This window comes from Octodon degus, unplaced genomic scaffold, assembly GCF_000260255.1.
Source record: "Octodon degus isolate 3935 unplaced genomic scaffold, OctDeg1.0 scaffold00035, whole genome shotgun sequence".
NCBI classification, from domain to species: domain Eukaryota; kingdom Metazoa; phylum Chordata; class Mammalia; order Rodentia; family Octodontidae; genus Octodon; species Octodon degus.
This window is the reverse complement of record NW_004524611.1, coordinates 6,669,623-6,687,717: the sequence shown is the minus strand read 5'-3', so window position 1 is coordinate 6,687,717 and position 18,095 is coordinate 6,669,623. Positions and strand designations below refer to the sequence as shown.

Genomic DNA, 18,095 nt, shown 5'->3' with positions numbered 1-18,095 from the left:
TTTGACGGGTCTACAGGGTGTTCAGGGTCTCGCTACGTAGATCAGACTCATAGTGAGCTGCCTGTTTACAGCCTCCTAAGAGCTGGGATTACAAGCGCACGCCACCAAGCCCAGTCTCAATTGCCGTATCTGCGCCCTGGTGGTGGGGCCTTGCCCAGCAGGCCCCAGGGATCGAACCCCCAGCCCCTGAGCCTGCTTGCAGGTGCTTTGATCCTCTGAGCTATTTGGCCAGCCCTCTGTAGGTTATATTTCTGTGCATCTCTTGGGATCTATTTTGTCTCATGAAGTCACTTGTCTGTCATTTCTCTCACATAGCACAGTCTCGATCATAGAATGTGTTAAAATATGGCAGTGTGAATCGTCCAGTCGTCTTTTTCTTTTCTCATAATTACTAATGCCTCTTAAGTCTCTTTCCTTATTATATAAAATTTAGAATAGGGTTGTCATTATCTATAAAAGAGCTTTCTGTGGCTTCTGAGGTGATTATTTTGACTCAACAGATATAATTGTTGAGGAACAACATCTTCATGTGAAGTTGCCAGATCCGTGAGCCTGGTTTCATCCTGTGTCTAGATGTTTTAAAAACCCCTTTTAAGACTGGGCGTGGTAGCGCGTGCCTGTATTCCCAGTGCTTGGGAGGCTGAAAACAGCAGGGTTACTACAAGTCCAATCTGTAGTGAGACCCTGTACCAAAATACATAAAAAATAAAAATAAAAATAAAATCTCCTTTTAGTAGTATTTTGTAATTTTTGGCATAAAGACCCAGCCTTTAAATACATACTCACTTTAGTTTTTATGGAATGTTAGTATAAATGGTCCTTTTATGACCAATATATGGGAAGATACTCAATATTACTAGTTATAAGAGAAATGAACATGAATTCCCCAATAAGATACCACCTCAGCTAGAACAGGTATTATCAATAAAATAAGAGCTAATGAACACGTAGGGAAAGGGGGACTCTGGTGCACTGTTGGTAAAACACTAGGAGATTCTTCCAAAATGTAAAAATATAGATATCTCACATCTGGTCTTTACATAAAAATATATTTATTTATTTTGAGAACAGGGTCTCCCTATGCGGTTCAGGCTGGCCTTGTGCTCACTTTGTAGCCCAGGCTGTTCTCAAACTCTCAAAGATCCTCCTGTCTCAGCCTCCTGAGTGCTGGGATTACAGACATGTGCCACCACACCCAGTCATGAAAATTTAAATCAGGATCTTTCGGGTCCTCTTTTCCAAGATGACGGAAAAAAAAAAAGAAGGAACAACGGTCGTGCCAAAAAGGGCCGCGGTCATGTGCAGCCTACTCACTGCACACTGCGCCCGGTGCGTACCCAAGGATAAAGCTATTAAGAAGTTTGTCATTTGGAACATAGTGGAGGCCGCCACCGTCAGGGACATTTCCGAAGCGAGTGTCTTCGATGGTTATGTGCTTCCCAAGCTGTATGTGAAGCTGCATTGTTGTGTGAGTTGTGCCATTCACAGCAAAGTGGTCAGAAATCGATCTCGTGAAGCCCATAAGGACCGATCTCCTCCACCCCAATTTAGAGTTGTTTTTTGTTTTTGTTTTTTTTTTTTTTTTTTGGCAGAACCGGGGATTGAACTCAGATCCTTGCATTTGCCAGTCAAGCGCTTATCCTACTGAGCCATCTCCCCGGCCCCCAGGGTGCTGCCCCAGGACCTCCACCAAAGCCCATGTAAGGGGAGCTGAGTCTTAATGGACTGAAGAAAACTCTCTTAAGAAAGAAATAATAAATTGAATGTTATACTTAAAAAAAATAAATCAGGAGCTCAAAGAGATATCAACACCCCCATATTCATTACTGCGGTATTCATAATAGCAAAGACGTATAAACTACTAAATGTCCTATAACAGATGAAAGGGCTAAGAAACTGTGGTAGGCACATATGGTCCAATGTTAATCGCCCTCAGAAAGGAAGAAATTCTGCCGGCAGACTGAGGTAGGTGGCTCACAAATTTGAGACCAGCTTGGCCAGCTTCAGAAACCCCAGCTGGAGGAGGAGGAGGAGCAGGGAAGGGGGAAAGGAAAGGGAGAAGGAGGAAAGGGGGAGGGAAGAGGAAGGAGGGGACAGGAGGAAGAAGGAGAAATCTTTTGTAATATTCAATAAATGATGAATTTGGTGGAGATTATGCTATTTGAAGTGCAGCAGCCACAGAAAGATGAATACTGTGTAATTCTGCTTATATAAACTACTTAAAACAACCAAACTCATAGTGCCCAAGGAGGAACTGGGGAGCTAAAAATTTAACATGCAAGATTTATTTATTAATTTATGCAGTACTGGGGATTGAACTCAGGACCCTGCACTTGCCAGGCAGATGCTTATTCTACTGAGCTATCTCCCTGGCCCAACACATGAGGTTTAGCTCAGCAAAAAGAATACACCGCACTAATCTTCTGCAGGACATTGTACCTGTAGCTAACAATGATGTATGTTTCAGCTTTTTTAAAAAATGTCTTTTGGAGACAGAGTCTCACTGCACAGCTCAGGTTGGCCTTGAGCTCACTTTGTAGCACAGGCTAGTCTTGAACTTGCAGCTCCTCCTGCCTCAGCCTCCTCAGTGCTGAGATTACACGTGTGAGCCACCACGTCCAGCATTTCAGTATTTCTTAAGAAGGCAGGTGTCATGTTGTGTTTTGTTTTTATAAAATAAAGTTTAGAAAAACTGTGAATAAAATTTCAAATACCATCCTGATACATGAAAACAAAAATTGAAGGCTGGCCAGCAGATTAAAGCGTCTGCTTAGGCAGGCGCAGGGATGGGGGTTCCATCCCTGGAGTGCTGTGCCAGCCCCGCCCCCAGGGCACGCTGAGTCGGGACTGAGACTGGGCGTGGTTGTGTGCACCTCTAATCCCAGCGCTTGGGAGGCTGAAAACAGGAGAATCACTATGAGTCTGAGCTGAATAGTGAGACCTTTTAACAACCACATGCCTTAAAAAAATCAAAATCCTTCCCTCTACCTTATTGGAGTGTTACAGTCGTTCGCCCCTTTCCTGTGAAATAGAAACGTTCTAGCTACAGGGTAGCATTCACTCACAGTCCTTCTTGCCTTTAGCCATAATTGTGTTCAGGTGAAGCATGGCTTCCCACAGGGACTTAGGTAAGTTCTTTCCTTCCTTATGCCTTTTACTATGGTTATCTTATTTATTTAAAAAAACAAAACAAAACAGATGCTTCTCTAATTTTATTGCATTTTCTATTTCTCCCATGCTCCTTTATTTCTTGGTGGTACCAGGGATCAAACTTGGGACCTTCTCATACTCTTTTTGATAATTTATTTATTGATTTATTTACTTATTTTGTATTTTAGGACAGGGTCTACAGGATGTACAGGGTCTCACTGCGTAGGTCGGACTCGTAGTGATCCTCCTGTTTTCAGCCTCCCAAGTGCTGGGATTACAGGCATGTGTACCAAAACAAACAACAACAGCAAGCAAAAAACTTGTTCAGCACGCATGCGGCTTTTCAGATGGTTGAAAAATCAGATTCAATTTGTTAATTTGCTATGCTAAACGTTTATTTTTAGCTACCAACCAATAATTGACTACATAGATGCCCAGTTTGAGGCCTACCTTCAAGAAGAACTGAAAATTAAACGTTCCTTCACGTACCATGACTCCCGCATCCACGTGTGCCTCTACTTCATTTCGCCTACAGGACATTCTCTGAAGTCCCTCGACCTGTTGACAATGAAAGGCATCGACAGCAAGGTGTGTCTGGGGAATCCCTTGGCCTCTCAATAGTCACTATGTATTTGGTGATAATACGCAACATCTAGCAGCAGTCACATGCAAGTCCCTTTATTTTATGTCTATATTGTAATACTTTTTTTCTTGTTAGCCTTTGGAGTATTTGAATTAGTTTTATAGCAGCTCAGTAACAAAATCCTATAGATTGTATGATTTAAGCAGCAGAAAATGGGCTGGGAAGATAGCCCAGGGGCTTACGTGCCTGCCTGGCAAGTGCAAGGTCCTGAGTTCGACCCCTGGTACCAAAAAAAGAGTGAAGAACTGTTTCTCACAGTCCCAGAGGCTTGTCATCCAAGATCAGGGTGTCAGCAAGGCCTGTTCCTTCTGAACCCTCTCTTCTCAGTTGGGGATGCTGTCACCCCCACCTGGCCGCCTCACCTTTCCTTTGGTGTTTGTGCAGTTTCTTCTTAGAGACACAAATGAAATTGGGTTAGAGCTACTGTCAAGCCTCATTATACTTTAATCACTTTTTGAAAGTCTCTTCGGGGCCAGGGAGATGGCTCAGTAGAATAAGCGCTTCCCTGGCAAGCACAAGGGCCTGAGTTCAATCCCCGGTTCCACCGAAAAAAAAAAAAAAAAGTCTCTTCAATTACAACCACAGTTGAGATATTGAAGGCTGGGGCTTCAACGTATTGAATTTAGTGGTATGGCCAAGTCAACATTTAATACATTTTAATGTGGAGTTACTTCTTACATACATTTTTTTAGATTGTACCTTAGTCAAGGGACAAGCATGTGAAAAAAAAAACAAAAACCCGCCAATATTTTAGTTAGTTTTTTTTCCCCTTGTGAATGCTAATTCAGATCATGGGCATTTGCCTATATTTTGAAAAGAAAATTTATTCTATGGTACTCCAAAATAATCTTATTTATCTCTGATGCTGTGAAACATGAAGGTTTCTTGATTCTGTCTATAAGTCCTGTGAAGAAGGATTCAGAATGGGAGAGAGAGAGAGAGAGAGAGAGAGAGAGAGAGAGAGAGAGAGAGAGATTGTGTCTAACAAGCCCACCGGACCCAGCTGGGTTTTCTTTGTGACGGACTGCTTATTCCCATGTTTTTAGAACAGTCTTGTTGAACTTTACTAGACTCTGTTTGTTTGATTCACTTTCTAATCATTTTAAAAAATGTTTTATCATGTGATTTGAATGTATGGAAAACTATTCTATTAAATGAATTTAAATACCAGAATAAAAGTTCACAGGATTTGCTGTTAGTGAAAGCACTTTTTAAATTTTATTTATTTATTTATTTATTTATTTATTTATTTATAAAGAGAGTACAAGGGCCAGCCAAATAGCTCAGTGGATTAAAGCACCTGCAAGCAAGTGCAAAGGCCAGGGGTTTGATCCCCAGGCCTGGGGTGTCAGCGCACCCCCCCCCCAGGGCTGCTGAGACAGCAATTGAGACTGGGCGTGGTGGTGCGCGCCTGTAATCCCAGCCCTTAGAAGGCTGTAAACAGGAGAATCACTAGAGTCCAATCTAGTAATGAGACCCTGAACACCTTGTAGACCCTCCCCTAAAATTAAAAAAATAAAAATTTAAATAGAGTACAAGTTAAAATTAAAAAATTAAAAGTGATACAGAATTTCTCTTAAGAGGGGCCGGGGAGATGGCTCAGTGGAATGAGCGCTTCCCTGGCAAGCACAAGGGCCTGAATTCAATCCCCGGTTCCGCACAAAAAAAACAAAAAAGGAGAATTTCTCTTAAGGTAATATGAATTTCACAGTATTTGTTGCAATACATAGTGAAAACACTTTTACATAACTCCTTACATCTTAGCTTTCTGTGGCCTCGGGGAAGCATCTTGAGCTTTGTGGGATTCAAATCCTGCGCAGTTGTTTCAAGTTGTCTGATTTCAAAACCTGACCTACCGCTCCTAGTCTGTGTGGCGCTGGGAAAATTATGGAGACTCAATTTCTTCCTCTGAGGGCCGGGGAGATGGCTCAGTAGACTAAGCGCCTGCATGGCAAGCACAAGGTCCTGAGTTCAGGCCCCAGTACCGGAAGAAAAGTTCTTCCTCTGTACTACTTAGGTGGCTCTTCTTGTATCCGTGTCAAGTGATCTCACGTGACTGTGCAGAGTGTTTGCTTTTCTGTAGAGAAGCCGCATGCCTGTGACTGAAACTGCTCCCCAGCAGATGGTGGTCTGCGCCCAGGTCCGATGAAACCACGGCTGGGAACCTTGCTCGGTGGCAGAGCGGAAAGGCTCGAATCTTAGGCTCCTTTATCAAAAAGTCTTAACCCTTGTTGTGTGTTGTTCCATCTGGGGAAAAAAATGACAAGTGACATCAAGTTTAAAAAAGGAAGTTAAATGAAAATCTGCTTCAAGGGGCTGGGGAAATAGCTGGGTAAAATAAGCACTTGCCTGGCAAGTGCAGGTTGCTGGGTTCAATCCCCGGTACCACACACACACACACACACACACACACACACACACAAAGAGTACATTTCATTTGGGCTGGGGAGATGGCTCAGTGGAATAAGTGCTTCCCTGGCAAGTGAAAGGGCCTGAGTTCAAATCCCGGTTCTGCCAAAAAAAAAAAAAAATCTGCTTCAATTTCTTACTATATTTCACAGTCAGGGACACAGGATTAGTTTTATGGTCACCTGCCATCATCAAGTCATTTCCCAGATACAGTAAAGGATATCCCTAATTTCCAATTTTTATGAGGACCTTATATAAAGGCAGGGATATATATATATATATATATAGAGAGAGAGAGAGAGAGAGAGAGAGAGAGAGAGAGAGAGAATAAAAATTATAAAAGATATATACAGACTCACCCTTAAGGCAGCCTGAGCCAGACCAAAAAAAAAAAAAAGAATCCTTCATATATATCTAGAATAAAAGGTGCACGCCACCACACCCAGTCTCAATCGCTGGCTCAGTGCACCCTGGGGGTAGGGCCAGCACGGCATGGGGATCGAACCCCTGGTCCCTGAGTCTGCCTGAGCAGGCACTTTAATCCGCTGAGCTATCTGGCCAGCCCAATAATTATTAACATGGGACGTTTCCATTGTGTACATGTGAATGACTTATATCACTACTGCAAGATGTCTTTTTCCAGGCTGGACTGCCCAGTACAATTGTAAAAATCTACTTTAGGCTTGAATCGACCTCAGCAATTTCTGCTCTTCATTTTGGAAATTCTATATTGAAATACTATATGAAATTTTTACTATCTATATAATAATATTGATAATTCAAATTCTTCCAGGTATTTAAAAATGTGCTTTAAAAGAAAAAGAAAAATGTGCTTTGAGAAATTTAAAACCAAACCAATCTACTTAAAACTGATACCTAATTATTCTTACTACCTTATAGATTTTAACATGCATAGTTATGATTTAAGAAGGTATTTTAATAGTAATAGTTCTGAATTTTTCTTTGCTTTATTTTTAAAATGTATTTGGCTGTTACAGGATCTCACTATGCAGCTTGGACTCACAGTGATCCTCCTGTTTTCAGCATCCCTAGCACTGGGACTACAAGCATGCGCCACTACGCCGGGACTCTGGCCAGCTCAGCCTGCTCTGGGGCAGGGCTGGTGCGGCATGTGGTGCCAGGGATCAAACTGTGGTCCCTGTGCTTGCCTAAGCTTGCCTAAGCAAGCACTTTGGCCCTCTGAACTATCTCGCCAGCCCCCTGAATTTTTCATACTAATATTTTCTATAAAATTTATATAAATCTAAATACATAGAAGTGATCATAATGTCAAACTAGGAAAATGCTTATAAGTAAAAAATTCAAACCCAATTCCGCTAATATTTAATGTCAAATATGGAAATAATTTCTTTATTTAATTACAAAGGAACAAGCTTGCTAGTGAGGTGGTTTTCACTCATATACACATATACTGTCAGCCTTTTGAACTTATAATAAAAATGTTTGCAGTAGGCCCTGCCAGGGAGCTCAGGGACTGTGGTTGGATCCCCAGCGTGCTGTGCCGGCCCTGTCACCGGAGTGCACTGAGATGACAATTAAGACTGGGCGTGATGGCGCACACCTGCAATCTGAGCGCCTGGAAGGCTGAAAACAGGAGGATCACTATGAGTCCAATCTGTGTAGTGAGACCCCTGAAGACTCTGTACTAAATATGTAAAAAAAGTTTGCATTATCCTTAGGTGGTTACTGAAAAACACAAGCAAATCTGCCTGCAAGTGCATATAAGTACAGTACGAGTATGCGGAAATGGAGTGTTATTATGTATCTACAGAGAAGGTGGTGAACACAAAGCACGGTTAAAAGGAACACCATCTCTTCTAAAAGTTTGATGGTCTCTCCTTCATGTAACTTACTTTAATAGGAAATACAATTGATAATAAAATAAACAGCCTACTTCATCCTACTATGTTTTACTAATTTCAGATGGGTTGGAAGTAGAGATTTTTATAAGACAAAAGATGGAAAACTCTAAACCTGCATTCTGGTAAGAGATGGATCTTCCAAGTCCTTGATGGTTTGAGGAAAACAGTGTTTGGAGGGCAGAGTGACAACCAGTTGCATAAATTTTTTCCAGAGGCTATAAATTTTAGACTGTAAATACTACAGGATAAATGATGAATCTTCAGAGATGAAATTTCATTTTTCTTCTTAATAGGTGAACATTATACCATTGATTGCCAAGGCAGATACAGTTTCTAAAAATGACTTACAGAAGTTCAAGAGTAAGATAATGAGTGAATTGATCAGCAACGGCATCCAGATATATCAGTTCCCAACAGATGATGAAAGTATCGCTCAGACGAACTCCTCAATGAATGTAAGCTTTCAACTGTTGAATAGGGGGCTGGGGAGATAGCGCAGTAAAATAAGCACTTGCCTGGCAAGTGCAAGGCCCTGAGTTCAAGCCTTGGTACTAAAAAAAAAAAAAAAAAAACTAAAAAAATTGTTGAATAGTAATTGTTTTATATGCAAGTGAAATACAATTTATAAGTTATAATATTAGTCACAGGGACTGGGGAGATAGCTCAGTGGCACAGCGCCTGCCTGGCAAGTGCAAGGTTGTGAGTTCAATTTCTGGTAGCAAAAATTAAAACTTAAAATAAAAAATATTAGTCACATAGTATCACCTGTATCTGAAAAAGAGTCACTAAGCAGTGTATTTTCCCCAAAAGCTAAGTGAGGGGAAAATTTTATTTTTTGATTTTGAAAATGTTTGCCAAGAATCAACACTGTTTGGGTTTTGGTACCAGGGACTGAACTCAGGACCAAGACCGAACTCTTGCCAAGGTAGGTGGTTCTGCCCCTGAGCTATCTCCCCAGCTGAACAGAGGTTTTTTACATTTAGTTCACACAACTCACTGTTCACTCACTTAAAGCTTTCAGTTAACCTTGGTCCATTCACAGATATATGCAACTGCTTTGGCAAGTTAAGGAGATACCTAGACACAAGTCATACTATTCCACTTTGATTGGGGAGAGAGCTCAGCTCTCTAAGCGCCTGCCTGGCAAGCGCAAGGACCCAAGTTCGATCACCGGTACCGCATGCTGTGCTGGCCCTGGAACTCCAGGTACACCACACTAGTGCCAAAACCGGGCATAGTGGCACACGCCTGTAATCACAGTGCTGGGGAAGCTGAAACAGGAGGATCACTATGAATACAAGCTGTGTAGTGAGACGCTGTATCAAATAAATAGATAAATGAAAATTAAAAGGACCGGCCAAATAGCTCAGTGGATTAAGGCACCTGCAAGCAGGCGCAGGGGTCAGGGATTTGACCCCCCGTCCTGCCTTGCCAGCCCCACCCCTGGGGCATGCAGAGATGGCAATTGAAACTGGGTGTGGCGGCATGGGCCTGTAATCCCAGCTCTTGGGATTCTGTAAACAGGAGAATCATTATGAGTCCAATCTTGGAGGGAGACCCTGAACACCCTGTGGACCCTTCTCTAAAATAAAAAAAATTTTAAAAATTTAAAAAATATATTCCACTTCAACTGCTGCCCAATGACTACTGACCAAAAGACTCATACACACATTCTTTTATTCAAAGGGCATTCGGTCCATCCCTAAGAGTTGCCAAAGTCTGAAGCAATGAAAATACTCTACTCATATATGCTGTGTTTGTCACTTTTCCGGCACAGGGATTCATTACAATTTCCGATAGACCAAGAGTCTACGTTGACTATTCCTGCCTTTGCACCTGGTCCAAGACCCCTTAGCTTTGGCTGCTCTTCTTATTGGCTTATCATCCTCATAGCTATCCACTGGGTTACATTGTATTGACACTTAAGATCACAAGGAGACCCCTATGCTCTGAATTATATTTAGAATTCATTGGGATATTTATGTATATATATGTTCCTGTTTATTCATATATTTATATAGCATATCAATTAGTGACTTATGTTAATATTATAATTTTAATATATTATATTTTATATTTTAATATAATATAATTTCAACTATTTTAGTACCTCTGTCTTACAGTTTCTATATCAGCTTTATTAATTTTTTAAATTTAGGACAGGGTCTATAGGATCTCGCTACGTAGATCAGACTCGTAGTGATCCGCCTGTGTTCAGCCTCCCAAGCGCTGGGATCACAGTGCGCACCACCACGCCCGGTCTCAGTTGCCATCTTAGCGCGCCCCGGGGGCATGGCTGTCACGGCAGGCCTGGGGATCAAACCCTCAGCCCCTGTGTCTTCCTAGCCAGTCTATATTAGCTTTAGATGTACAATAGTGAATATTATTTCCTGAGCAGTCCTGTGTTCTGCGGCAAAAATAGTTTGAGAAAAATTGTATACCACTGAAAATCTTTTTTGTGTGTGTTGTATACCACACAATGGCTCACATTAGGCAATATTAAATAGTTTTCATTTGTGCACACAACATGAAACTGAGACTTGCAAAAGTTATTCACTGTGTCTTTTCTTCCAAGTATTAAAATCAGATGCAGGATAGATATGTTGTTTTGTTAAATTTATTATGATATTATTTCTGCTGTTTCCATACAGAAAAAAAAAATGAGGGATACAATGACTTGGATTGTTATAAAGCAATTTGATTCACGTCATTCTTCTTTTCTAGGGCATGTTGCCTTTTGCTGTGGTGGGGAGTACCGATGAGGTGAAGGTTGGAAAAAGGATGGTCAGAGGCCGCCACTACCCTTGGGGAGTTCTGCAAGGTAAACCTGGACGAAGAAGATTCTTGGATGATTCAGTCAGATACACAATATACATCATTTACTGTCTCAAAGTAGCATCTTAACTTCAGCCAGTATTGGCAGCTCTTGTTAACTTGTAATTAATGGTAGTGAGGAATTAAACTTTCTGTTCCATTTATGATAATGCTTCCTTTGCCTTTTATCCAGTCTCACAGAAATCTGCCAGATACCTGATTCTAAGCAGGATCCCCTTGTTCACCTGATGATCCACAGGCGTGTTATCTTTGTGCAGGACGTGCCGAATGCTTTGAACAGCATAAGTGCCAGTGTTTACCCGAGTAACCTAAACTGCCACCTAATTTATAAAGCACTTTAAGTGGTCAGTAAAAATGATAAACTATTTTTCACAACAAAGAAGTATAATTGGCATCTAGTTGTTATGCCTTCAATGTTCATATTAGTTGCTTAGCCTTAGGGCAAGTTAGAATATTGTAATGCGTAGAAATTTGTTTTGTTCATATGCTAATAGTAAAAATTTTTGCGAAATCACATACTTATATTGGTTTCTAAATACTTTTTTTTTTTTTTTTTTTTTTTTGCGGAACCGGGGATTGAACTCAGGCCCTTGTGCTTGCCAGGGAAGCACTTATTCCACTGAGCCATCTCCCAACCTGGTTTCTAAATATTGATTTTTAATTGAAACACCAATAATCAACAAATAGGATCATGGTAAATTTAAAAACTTCAGTACAGCAAGGGAAACCACTAAAGAGACAAACAACCAAGTGAATAGGAAAAAATTTTGCCAGCAATTTCTCCCAGGACTCAGATCTAGAATTATAGCTGTTATGCAGATTATTTGTGCATTATTTTATTTATTTATTCATTTATTTATTTTTTGCGGAATTGGGGATTGAGCTCAACCCCTGTGCTTGCCAGGGAAGTGCTTATTCTACTGAGCCATTCCCCGGCCCCTGTGTATTATTTTAAATGCATCTCATCCATGATTTTATTTAAGAGTGCTTGCTGACTGCTAACAATTGAAAGTGCTTCGGGTTTTATTTTTATAACTAGTGGAAAATGAAAACCACTGTGACTTTGTTAAGCTCCGGGACATGCTTCTTTGTACCAACATGGAAGACCTGAAGGAACAGACCCACATCCATCACTACGAATGCTACAGGTACAGGACACTGCAGAAAATGGGATTCACTGATGTGGGCCCAGACAACCAGCCTGTGAGGTGAGCACAGAAACCGCTCTCACAGCTACGCGGGTAATTTAGAAGGCCCTAAAGCCAAGGTGCAGTCACTTGGCAGTGAGAACAGCTGTACTTCTTTACATCCTGGGCCAGCCTGAATGGTAGGTTTTTAAAAATCATCTTTAGCTAGATAGTGGGAATAAAAATGAAAGGCCATATTTAGGACATATATGCAAATGTATACCTAAAAATGTCATTTTACTTAAAATTTTGTGTTTATGCAAAGCAGGTGCCCAGGGATGAAATTGTCAGGTTTTAGGAAAGACTGGAAAAAATTGTTAAAAGATATTGAGAAGAGTTTGATGGAAGGGTTTAAAAATTTGCAATATTCTCTGCTGGAATTCATGTGAAGAAACTTTGAAAGCCGGTGGTGCTTTTAGATATACTGAAGAACAAAGCCAGGCATGATGGCACATGCCTGTAATCCCAGCGCTTGGGAGGCTGAGGCAGGAGAACTTCTGTGAGTTCAAGGCCAGACTGGGCTACATAGTGAGCTGCAGGCCAGCAGGAACTACTTAGTGAGACCATGTCTCAAAAAGACATATATGAATGGTATTATTTTGAAAAATTAGGTATATTACTATAGTAATATAATTCAGTTATATCCAGTTACAGTCACTATGGCTCTGTAAGGACAGCTATAATTGAACTACTTAAGTGAATAATTAAATGATGCTTTGCTTTATTTGAACTATTTTGAAAACACTGTCAGAATGTGGAAGTTTCCTCAGATTTTATTGTCAAAGGGTGTGGAGAAGTACGATGTGTAAGATAAAGCAGAGGTATAAGAAATCACTGATGTAAGCATTTCAAATTCCTAGTGTTTTGATAGTGTTGTATCCTAGTGTTTATGCTGTACCTTTACTTTCATATTAATGTTGTGTTATAATTTGTACACCTCATGATAATGAAATTTGCACTGATGCACAAAACAGAATATATGTAAGTGTCATTTTATGGGACCTAATATGCAAATATATTGTTTTTGGTTGTTTTTTTTTTTCTCGGAACTGGGGATTGAACTGAGGCCCTTGCGCTTGCCAGGGAAGCACTTATTCTACTGAGCCATCTCCCCAGCCCTCAAATACATTGTTTACATGTTTATGTATGTCAGTATTTTGATATGAGAATGGAAATTTTTTTTTTTTTTAGTTTTCAAGAGATATATGAAGCCAAAAGAATACAGTTCTATGATCAATGTCAGAGGGAGGAAGAAGAGTTGAAGAAAAGGTTTATGCAACAAGTGAAGGACAGAGAAACAGCATTTAAAGATGCTGAGAAAGAGGCAAGTGCTGTCAGTTTGATGACAATTTTTAGGTGTCCTATTGGGAGTAATTTCAAGATATTAGTTGATGTTTTTGGAAAAAAAATTGCTATTCTTGAAAAGGTAGCAATTCACTATGAAAAATCTGAATGTGGCCTTTACAAAATTATACCCTGTACCTTTAGCTTTTCTAGAACACTTTTTTCTGACTTGCTACTTAAATGTCCTGCATTTCTGACATAGTATGGCAGGGGCCTGGACACTTAAGGCCTCAGCACTATCCCTGGGGTTTTTCTGGGCTTAATTCACCAGCAGCTCTTGGGATCTCATGCCTGGGCCTTCCTGGGTTTGGGCTGCATGCTGGAAACGCTCAGTTCTGCAGTCTTGGGTGTTGCCTCTGCCCTTGCTCCACAAGGCATCCCCTGAGGGCTCTCTGTGGCGGCCTCAGTTAGAAAGCATTGCTCATGGGTACGCTCTGCAATGGCTCATGGGTACTCTCTGCAATGGCTCATGGGTACGCTCTGCAATGGCTCATGGGTACGCTCTGCAATGGCTGGTGTTCCTGTGAGAAGTACTACTTGGGTCCTTAGGCCATCCTTGATGTTCTCTGAAATGTAGGTGGCGACTTCACAGCCCCACAGTGTGCATGCCAGCAGAGTTATCACCATGGATACTGCTAGGATTTATGACTTGTACCTTACAGATCATCCGGTTGAGCCACAGTCGGCTCACTGGAGTAATGACTAGGGTTAAAAGAGGCACCGAACTGCATGTCATGGAGCTGAGTCCTAAAGAAGGGAAGAACAGCAAGTGTTGAGGTCCCCAGAGAACTTTTTTCTCTCTCTGGAAAATTTACCTTTGGTTTCCTTGCTAGCCTTGAATATCTTAAGTACTTTCAGGGTCATTCTCCTATTATCTTCTGAGCAGATCCTGTCATCTTTCTACAAATATTAATTTCTTTAAATAGCTGTTTGGCTGTATCACCACTCTCTCACAAACATGCTTTCTCAGTATGAAAAAAAGGATATATATATATATATATATAGATAGATAGATAGGTAGATAGATAGATATCTATCTATCTATATATGTATATATCTTATTTTTTCCTACCTTTTTTGGAATATATATATTTTTTCTGTCTTTTTTTGAATATATGTATATATATATATATATATATATATATATTCAGATTATAATTATTTGCAGATAACATGATCCTCCACAGAGAAGACCCCAAAAAATCCACCAATAGTCTTCTAGAATTAATAAGAAAATTTAGTAATGCAGCAGGCTATAAAATCAAAACATATAAACAGCATTTCTATACATTAATAATGAACCTACTGAAAAAGAAACTAGTAAATACCATTCACAATAGCACCAAGAAAAATTAAATAGGAATTAATCTAACCAAGGAAGTGAAAGAGGTGTGGTGTAGTGGAATACGTAGCCTGTGCAGTTACTCCTGACTTGGGACTCGTGGCCTCTATTGGGTGTCAAGGATTTCTTCTGGGACTGTTGATGTTGGCTCTCCTACTTAAACAGGACTCTAGCATTGTCTGCTCCTGTAGTGATGAGGAACCAGGAGCATCTGTGCCCTGATCCGGCACTCGGCAGGCACTGGTGCTTTGGGAGAGAGGTTGAGGCTTGAATAACTCTTTTTATTCTTTGAAACTGAAACCAAATCTTATCAATAGCAAGTTTTCAGGCAAGGTATGGGTGTGACTGATAAGAGTTGACTCACATCAACGTGCAGGCAGAACAAATTGTGTTATTCCTTGTTGCTTTTGCTACTGTGGATGCGCCTGCTCAGGTGCAGGATCTCAGGACCTTCCTCACTCTGTATGCCTAGAGATGGGGTGGAGCTCAGAGGCTCTTCTCCCTCTGATGGTCTCTGCTGTAGTGCTCATTAGGCATTAAACATGGATGGGCTATGGTTGGATCTAAGTAAAATTCCTCTTTCCTGAGGTGCTCACATGGAGGAGGCAGAGTGGAGTGTGGCTAACTCTGCTAAGAGGTTTTTCTCAGGACCCTATTAGGCTGTGTGCCTCAGGGGCAGGGCTATAACTAGGCCTGTGCCACCACTCCTCAGATCTGCCCCAGCATGCTTGTGTGGGTGTCAGGGCTGAGAAGCCTAAAGGAGTTTTTCATAGTGCGCTCCCCAAAGAAGCACAAAGAAGCAGATATTAGCAACAGAGCAGCAGCAGGCAGCTGAGCAGAGCAAGAGCTGAAGAGCCCATGAGCCACCTGCACCTTTATTGTACAATTCTTATACAGGTTGTCATCTCGTATTAACATTCTTACATGCTAGCCTCGCTGATGCATGCGTAGCTGTCCACTGCTAAGTCATGGTTACATAATTATATCCTACTCTGCATTTGCAGTAGACAGCAGGGTCATGTTCTCAGGTGTTTTTAGATGCCCCTGAGCTTTGAAGCATTTTTTTTTATATATATATGAAGCATTCTTTGTGCTTCCCACAGTAGGTTAGGACAGTGGATTGAAATAAGAATTCCTCTTCTGCTGTGCTAGTGATAGGCCCTGTGCATGGCACTAAGAGAGGAGTCCTGTGAATGCCATGGGTAAGAGCTCCCAGTCCTGGCACCCATGTGAAACCACATTTCACCGGCCACATCCCCAGGCTGAGATGAGGCTCCTTGATCTCACCTTCTTGTGGATGGCACCCTCCATTGCCATTCACTCTGCAACACCCACTCCCCACTGGGTAGCACCTTCAGCTTGTTTGCTTCATGGTCATTGCACTGCAGCAAATCTGGTTCATATGGGAGCCACTGGCCAAGCCAGTGCAGTGGAAGGGAAGGTACAGGCCTTCCTCCCTCTAAAGCATCTAAGTTCATAAACCATGTCTCTTCTCAAGGCAGTTCCCAGGTACGGAATCCTAGGGGGAGAGACGAAGTGAATTCCTATTCCATGAGGACCACTATGAGGATTTCAGGCCAGTTCACTTTTCTAATCAGCAGGATGGCCAGTCTCTGTGCTGATAGGCTTTGCTGAGGTTTTCATTTTTATCACTGAAAAGATGAGACTGCCTGTTCCCCCACTGTGGAGCCAGGTTGATAAGTAATAGGACATTTTGAATCTCTTGCTATGCTACTGTTCCAGGTGTCTGGAGTTCTATAAAGGTCCCTATTACCCGACCTTTCAATTCTAGTGTTCTTTCATGTTCACTTATATCACTGTGCAGCCACTATCTGCTGCTCCTGTTCTTTGCAAAAGAGCAGGTAAATGCTGGACACCTGTGTTCAGCCACCTTGCCTGCCCCCAAAATATGCATTTTAATGATCATGGAATTATTAAACTTTGTTCAAAGGGAATTTATAGGAAAAATGTTGAATGAGATAATTGACCTCCTTAGGAAAAGTGGAATTTTTATGAAAATTGTGTTTTATTCACAGCTGTGTGTTTTATTATGTTTATTCAATGAGAATACATTCTATCTTTTAAAAAAAATTTTTATTTATTTATGTGTGTGTGTGTGTGTGTGTGTGTGTGTGTGTGGCCAGCTCAGCCCAGCAGGGGGGCGGGCTGGCTGGCATGTGGTGCTGGGGGATTGAACCGCGGTCCCTGGGCTTCGCTAAGCTTGTTCCAAGTAGGTGCTTTAGACCACTGAGCCATCTCTCCAGCCCGAGAATACATTCTATCTTTAAATCAAAATTTTATATCTGAGCATCTACAATTTTTAGAGTAGTATAAAGAAAAAGACAAGTGTATTCTCTTGTGTTTTCTGTCTCATTGTGTTTTGGGGGGGCCTGCCCCTTAGCTCTGTTCTTTAAGTGGCTGCTTCAACAAAGCAGTCAAGCTTAGGTTGCTGTGGTTCGATCCCCACAACTCAAGCCAGCCAAACCTGCCCTGAAGGCATTTGGAGCCACAAAAAAAAAAAGAAAAGAAAAAAAATCCTCATTGTGTTTTGGAATTAACTACACATTTTTTAAATAGCTACAGGACAAGTTTGAGCATCTTAAAAGGATTCAGCAAGAGGAGATAATGAAGCTTGAAGAAGAGAGGAGACAACTGGAAGAAGAAATAATAGATTTTTGTAAAACAAAGGCCACCTGTGAAACATTGCAGACTCAGCCATGCACCAGTATAAAGAAGGACAAAGATCGCAAGAAATAGTCTCTTCTTATGTGTCTATCTCTGTAGAGCCGCGCCATTCTATAACCCACATACCTATGAGATTGTCTTCATAGCATTTAACTGTAATTGGAGCTCTGATTTTTAAAATTTTACTGATTGTATATTTTCCTTAACTAGGTGTTAAATCCTTAGAGAAGATACCTTCTCTAGCTTATTAAATGCTGTAACATAGGTTAGCACAGATAGAGTGCTCAGTATATATTTTACAAAATAAAAAATATAACAATATAAGAAGAGTTAATGAGGTGGTAAATATTCTTTCTAAAAAATCTTTTATTATTTATTTGGTACAGGGTCTCGCTATGCAGCTCGGACTTGCGGTAATCCACCTGTCTCAGCGTCTCCACTGCTGGGATTACAGGCATACACCACCATGCCCAGGGGTTGTTCTGACATTTGTATCAAATAAACATAATAAACAGCTCTAAGTATATAATGGAAACTCCGTAATTATGAGAAATATATTCACATTAGAATGACTTCATTGCTCCATGTAAGATAATGAAGAATCCAAGGTAAAGAAA

At 41.0% G+C, this 18,095-nt stretch overlaps 1 protein-coding gene across 1 annotated transcript in view; it reads left to right on the top strand.

Moving 5' to 3' along the window:
• Positions 1 to 17,689, top strand: part of Sept14 (septin 14) — a 26,361-nt gene extending 8,672 nt beyond the window's left edge. The window contains exons 4-9 of the mRNA XM_023714304.1: positions 3,555 to 3,738; positions 8,379 to 8,540; positions 10,810 to 10,906; positions 11,960 to 12,128; positions 13,299 to 13,431; positions 17,371 to 17,689. Of these exons, the coding sequence (XP_023570072.1) occupies positions 3,555 to 3,738; positions 8,379 to 8,540; positions 10,810 to 10,906; positions 11,960 to 12,128; positions 13,299 to 13,431; positions 17,371 to 17,550 (925 nt within the window). The 3' untranslated portion in view covers positions 17,551 to 17,689. The remainder of the gene's footprint in view (positions 1 to 3,554; positions 3,739 to 8,378; positions 8,541 to 10,809; positions 10,907 to 11,959; positions 12,129 to 13,298; positions 13,432 to 17,370) is intronic.
• The last annotated feature ends 406 nt before the right edge of the window (positions 17,690 to 18,095 follow it).